Source organism: Geospiza fortis, unplaced genomic scaffold, assembly GCF_000277835.1.
Source record: "Geospiza fortis unplaced genomic scaffold, GeoFor_1.0 scaffold23, whole genome shotgun sequence".
NCBI lineage: Eukaryota > Metazoa > Chordata > Aves > Passeriformes > Thraupidae > Geospiza > Geospiza fortis.
The window spans coordinates 14,275,399-14,281,617 of record NW_005054303.1 but is presented as its reverse complement, the minus strand read 5'-3'; the positions used below and the strand labels follow the sequence as shown (position 1 = coordinate 14,281,617).

Sequence of the window (6,219 nt, the reverse complement as noted above, 5' to 3'; positions counted from 1 at the left end):
TTGGCATCCTTTGCTGCCTGTTGAAGTAACCTTTACATCCATTTTTAGCATCAGGAAAGGGAAAATGGGAACAGTGCAGGTAAAACAAAGAGGAACTGATGGGTTAGGGATGGTTACAGGGTGTCTGAGTGCTGCAATGTTAATTTCCCTTGAGGCTCATGTTGTATTTACTCTTTTACAGATTGTTGGTGAGGTGCTTAAACAGCTGACAGAGGAGAAGTGTGAGTACAATGAATTCTTGCATTCTCTGAGATGGTGAAGATCATGGAGCCATGGGATGGTTTGGGTTGGAAGAGACCTTAAAGAGCATCTCATTCCAACCTCCCACTATCCCAGGCTGCTCCAAGTCCTGTCCATCCTGGCATGGAACACTTCCAGGGATGGGGCAGCCATAAAATAATAAGCTTTTAAAATTTAAATCTTGTTAAAGTTATGGAGAAGTAAAGAATTAAAGTGTTGGTGGTCAGATTATTGGCAAAAAGCGTTCTGGTTAATTCAAAATCACAGCTCAGAGGGTATATTGAGTAAATTTGGGTTTTTTTCTCTAATTTTCTTTCTCCAGTCATTGTGAAGGCTACAAATGGACCAAGATATGTGGTTGGCTGTCGCCGTCAGGTAATTGATCTCTGTGAATATTCATTTAAAATTTGCTTTTCTGTGGGATATTAACATTGCTTTTCATCCACTGGGTCCTTAGTGGAGTGTTATTTTTTCTTCTGTAATGTGCACACCACAATTTTACACTGGTACCTGCTCCCCTCTCCCTTTGGAGTGGTAGCAGTGTAACTTCCTGGTGCAGACAAAATAATCCACAGCATTCTCAGGATCTGGCATGTGTTTTATGATTTTTATTGAGTCAAAACTCTGTCCTTTTGCCTGATTTTGGACTCTCTGGAGATTAATTATTATGAAAACTGATTGTGTAATTTCACAGCTGCTGTGCTGTGACTGTTGCTGTCATGCTGCTGAGTTTTAGATTTAATGTCATTTTACCATGTATCTAAATCATGGAATAGTTTGGGTTGGAAGAGACCAAAGTTGATCCCATTCCAGCCTGCCATGGCAGGAACACCTTCCACCATCTCAGGCTGCTCCAAGCCCTGTCCAACCTGGCCTGGGACATTTCCAGGGATCCAGGGGCAGCCACAGCTTCTCTGAGCACCCTGTGCCAGGGCCTGCCCACCCTCCCAGCCAAGAATTCCTTCCCAAAATCCCATCTAAACCTACCCTCTGCCTGTCTAAAGCCATTATCTTTATCCATATCTTCTTTTTTTTTTTCCTCTTTCTGGAGAGAAACTGATGTTCATTGCAGAATTTTGGGGACATAAGTAAAATTATTTCCACTCTGGGGCGTGTGAGGTAATCTTGATGTTCTGTGTTGAAACAGAGCTGGATCCTAAGGGATTGATTGTCCTTGGATGAACCAGCATTTTGGAGTTTATTCTTCACTAAAAACACTCTTTTATCTTAAAAGATCCTTGATTTGCTACCAGAGGCTCAAAACAAAAACAAACAAACAAAAAAAAAGCAAACAAAAAACCCCTGATTGTTTTCAAAATGTCAAAGTATCAAAGACAAACAATTTCTCCTGGACTAGAAGGACGAATTTTTGATCAAAGCTCTCCTGGCTGAGCTGCTGCTGCTCAGGAGGGAGGAGAGCAAGGCTGTTTAAGTGGGAGCAGAATCACTTCCCTATCTCAAGTGCATTAGCTAAGAAGGTCAAGTGGTTTCTCTTTGTTTTCTTCTCACTGCAAAATAACTTCAGTCTGTTGGGCAGAGTTGAATCTGAGAGAATTCCAAGCTGTTATAAAGTTCTTTGGATAAGGAAGCTGCAAAGAGGCCTTAGTAGTGACTCCAGTAAGGGAGGGGGACAGCTTGATCCTAAATCCTTCCAGAGGGTCAAGGACCCACGTGGCAGGGACCTTATCAATCCCCCAGTAGGGACAATGGGAAACTTCCAGCAGTCTTGGAAAAGGTTTGTCAAAATCCTCTTTTAATTCCAGAAAAATTGAGTAGGGTGTACTGGAATGTGTTTAAAAATCCCATAAAAATGGAATAAGCAGCCAAAAACTGCTGAGGCAGGAGAGGAGGCATCCAAGGTGAAAGATAATAATCGAACAGCTGACTTCAAAGAGGAGAAGTAGTGACACAGGGAAATGTTGAACTTTTTGTGAGGGTTGTTTAGTTATTCTGAAACAACTGTTCCTGTGTGGAGCAGAGGGCAGGATTAGATCCCACAGGTGCAGTCAGATTGACAGCAGTAAAATGAAAAATTAATGATGGACTAGAAAACAGTCTTTGTTTTAAAAGAGGTGCAGGTAAGTTAATGACTTCTTGGTGTGTCACTCTGTAGCCTTGGTTTTTCTTGTGTGTGATGGAGCAAGGAGTGCAAACTCCAGTGAAGATTTTGGCTAAAATCAGGGATTGTGTTGGAGTGGGGTTCTAACAGAATTCCTTTCTTTGGGACTAGCTTGACAAGAGTAAGCTGAAGCCAGGGACAAGAGTTGCTCTGGACATGACCACTCTGACTATTATGAGGTAGGATTCTGCTCTTTTTGTCAAACATTACACAAAGACTTGAATAATCACTTCTGCAATATTTTGTAAACATTTTCTGCAAAGCAATGCTTAAGTAAGGACAGTTATTTTGAGGGAAGACTTGTGTGTCTGTTTTATATGATTTAAAAAGAAACTGGTTGTTCTTTAGAAAAATAATTACAGTAATTTCAGCCATGTTTTAAGCTGTGTTTTAAAACTTTAAAAGGTTTGCTAGGTTTGGGGTTTTTTTCTGTTTTTTCAGCACGTGAGGTGGGAAGAGAAGAAATAATGTTCATCTTGCTATACAGTTTATGGGAATAACTTTATTAATTTATAAATGTGTCTACACAATAAAAATATCTCCTCTTAACTCTTGTTTTCCAGATACCTGCCCAGGGAAGTGGATCCACTGGTTTATAACATGTCTCATGAGGACCCAGGAGATGTTTCCTACTCTGAGATCGGAGGCCTGTCAGAACAAATCCGAGAGTTACGGGAGGTACCCAGTGCCTCAAACCCCCATCAGATCCTGATCCATGCTCTCAGTGAAGCTTTGCAGGGCAAAACCACCTTGGGGCTGTTCAAGGATCCTCTCAGATCAGTGCTTTTCATGTTTCATTTGAAGTGCTTGGATTAAAATGAAGATAATCCTTTAGAGAAGAGGATTTAAAGGATCCAGGACCCTTTAGGCTGTGGGAGTGCCTTGAAGTTCAAGAGACAGGGCCAGCAAAGCAGACTGGAATTTTGCTCAAAAGCTATCAGGATTGCTCTGGGAAATGCAATTAGGGCAGTAGGGATGTGATTTGAGCAAAGAGCATTGAGAGGAAGCAGCAATTGCAGAGCCAAGGCAAGGGAGTGGATTGATCCATAGGATCTCTCACATTTTCTTATTAAACTGTTTCTCACACAGAAATGCTGCCAATAAATAATGCAGCTAGATAAAAAACAGGCTGGCATGTGCATCATTAATTGTTTTAAACCTCAGAGGCTCAGGTTGCTGTGTGTCCCTTCACAGGTCATTGAACTGCCACTGACAAACCCAGAATTGTTCCAGCGTGTGGGAATTATCCCTCCCAAAGGCTGCCTGCTCTACGGTCCCCCTGGTGAGTCTCAGCAAAGGGCAACAAGTGTTTGGTTGTTCTTTTCAGGCTGTGGCAAGAGCCTTCTTTGTTTCTCCTTCTTTCCCTTTTTATTTTTTCCTTTCCTTTTTTCTTTTTTATTTTTCTATTTTCTTTCTTCTCTTTTTCCTTTCTCTTTTTTCTTTTTTCCTTTCCTCTTTCTCCTTTCTCCACTCTCTCTCCTCTTTCTTTCTCTTCTCTCTGTCTTCTCTCTCTTCTCTCTCTCCCTCTCTTCTCTCTCTCTCTCTTCTCTCTGTCTTCCCCCTTTCTCCTCTCTTCTCTCTTCTCCCTTCTCCCTTCTCTCTCCTCTCTGTCATCTTATCTTTGTTTTTTTCTTTCCCTTTTTTTCTTTCCCCTTCTTTCTTTTTTTTTCATTTTCCTTTCCATTTTTCTTTTTCTTTTCATTTCTCCTTTTTTCCCTCTTCCTTCCCATTTCCCTTTTTTCCCATTTCCCTTTTTTCCCATTTCCATTTTTTCCCATTCCCTTTTTTTCCCCTTTCCCTTCCCCCCTTTTCCTTCCCCCCCTTTTCCTTCCCCCCCTTTCCCTCTTTTCCCCCCTTTCCCTTTTTGCCCCCCTTTCCCTTTTTTTCCCCCTTTCCCTTTTTTCCCCCTTTCCCTTTTTTCCCCCTTTCCCTTTTTTCCCCCTTTCCCTTTTTTCCCCCCTTTCTCCTTTTTTCCCCCTTTCCCTTTTTTCCCTTTCCCTTTCCTTTTTTCTTCCCTTTCCCTTTTTTCCCCTTTCCCTTTTTCCCCTCCTTCCTAAGTCACTGGCAGGCATTGTTGAGTCAGTAATTAAACAGCTTCAATCTCTTGTCTATCCAGGCACAGGAAAAACCCTTTTGGCCAGAGCAGTTGCCAGCCAGCTGGATTGCAACTTCCTCAAGGTGTGTCATGGCACTGCCCCCACACCCTTGGGGTCTGTTTGCTCTGCAGCCTCCTCATCCTCCTGTGTCCTTCCCAAGGTGGTGTCCAGTTCCATAGTGGACAAATACATCGGCGAGAGCGCTCGGCTGATCCGAGAGATGTTCAATTATGCCAGAGATCACCAGCCCTGCATCATTTTCATGGATGAGATCGATGCTATTGGTAAGGCTCCTGGCCTGGGGGGTGGCTGGGCTCTCCTTTTAAGGCTGGAGTCAGCTGTAAAGCAAATTCCCCCCGTTTGAAAGGCAAAAATCAAGTAGCAGAACTGATGGGTTTGGTGTGCTGCAGGTGGGCGCCGCTTTTCCGAAGGCACATCAGCTGATAGAGAAATTCAGAGGACTCTGATGGAGGTGAGTGTCAATTCCTGACTGTGGCCTGCACAGCCACATTAAATAATAGTACAGGTGTGAATTGTTACCTGGGATCTGGCTTTGCAGAACCTTTTCTGGGTTAATAAACTAGAAGTGAACTAAGTGCTGCTTTTACAAAAGGCAGCTGCACGTCCTGGTAACTCAGCCATGAGTTCAATGTGGAGACTAATTGAATCTTTTTAAATTGCTGAAATGATTTGGGATATCTTCTTTTGCTTACTGCTGCTCCCTGCATCTTTGAAGGTTTGCAGAACCCCCCTTTCTGTCTCTTTTAGTCCTAAAGACAGTCTGTAACATTTTTGAACTGTTGCAGTTGGATTTTCAAAGCTAGGAGGAGCACTTGTATTTCTTTGTTTCTTTATTCATTGCTTTGATAAACTGGGTTGTGTGAAGAGAATATTAAAACCACTGGTGACAATTAGAAATTCTGAAGCTAATGGGAACCTTCCTTAGCCTGTGTTTGCAAACAGTTTGCCTGGTTCAAAAGAATGTGTCTGCCTTCCATAGAGAATTAAATCACGGTGATCAAAGAGCAAGTGCTTTGAGTGTTCACAATGAAATGCCTTCCTGTGTGTGGATTAGTATTCCAGAGGCTGTTCTTCAAGTCTAATTGGAATGTCCTGGCCTTGGTGCACTACAATCCAAATGTGTCAGGCAGCCATTGGCTCCTTTAGTCCTTGCAGTATGTTCTTTGCCTCATTGTTTTAGTCAAGTGTTTCACGTTTTGAGCTCAGCTTTGCTCAATGTCCTTTTCTGTGGGGAAAGCATTTTCAATGTCTCTTCAGCTCTTCATTGCTTGGGATGGAATATTCAGGGAGCTCAAGGCCTTGTAGGATTTTTTTTTTTTTACTTCAGAGCTTTTCATCTTGGTGAGGAATACTTAGGCAGGAAAAACAAAATCAGACTGGGAAGATTTGGGGTTGTTTAAAACCAAAATTCTGTTCTCTGTTAGTTGTTGAATCAGATGGATGGATTTGACACTCTGCACAGAGTTAAAATGATCATGGCTACCAACAGACCTGACACCCTGGACCCTGCCCTGCTGCGGCCTGGAAGGCTGGATAGAAAAATCCGTGAGTTTCTCTTCCCAGTGGCTGCAAGGAGGATGTAATCCCTGGGAATTGTGGGTTTCTGCTTTGATTGAAGCTGTAATTCTTTCTAGATATCGATCTACCAAATGAACAAGCCAGATTAGATATTTTGAAGATTCATGCAGGTCCTATCACTAAACATGGTGAGATAGGTAAGTAGAAGTTCCCTGGATGTCATTC

At 42.5% G+C, this 6,219-nt stretch overlaps 1 protein-coding gene across 1 annotated transcript in view; it reads left to right on the top strand.

Moving 5' to 3' along the window:
* Window positions 1–184: 184 nt before the first annotated feature.
* The window catches only part of PSMC6 (proteasome 26S subunit, ATPase 6), a 9,265-nt gene continuing 3,230 nt past the window's right edge, over window positions 185–6,219 (top strand). Inside the window, exons 1-10 of the mRNA XM_031066296.1 lie at window positions 185–221; window positions 563–615; window positions 2,471–2,538; window positions 2,923–3,037; window positions 3,554–3,641; window positions 4,476–4,537; window positions 4,616–4,739; window positions 4,866–4,927; window positions 5,901–6,021; window positions 6,111–6,191. Of these exons, the coding sequence (XP_030922156.1) occupies window positions 2,516–2,538; window positions 2,923–3,037; window positions 3,554–3,641; window positions 4,476–4,537; window positions 4,616–4,739; window positions 4,866–4,927; window positions 5,901–6,021; window positions 6,111–6,191 (676 nt within the window). The 5' untranslated portion in view covers window positions 185–221; window positions 563–615; window positions 2,471–2,515. The remainder of the gene's footprint in view (window positions 222–562; window positions 616–2,470; window positions 2,539–2,922; window positions 3,038–3,553; window positions 3,642–4,475; window positions 4,538–4,615; window positions 4,740–4,865; window positions 4,928–5,900; window positions 6,022–6,110; window positions 6,192–6,219) is intronic.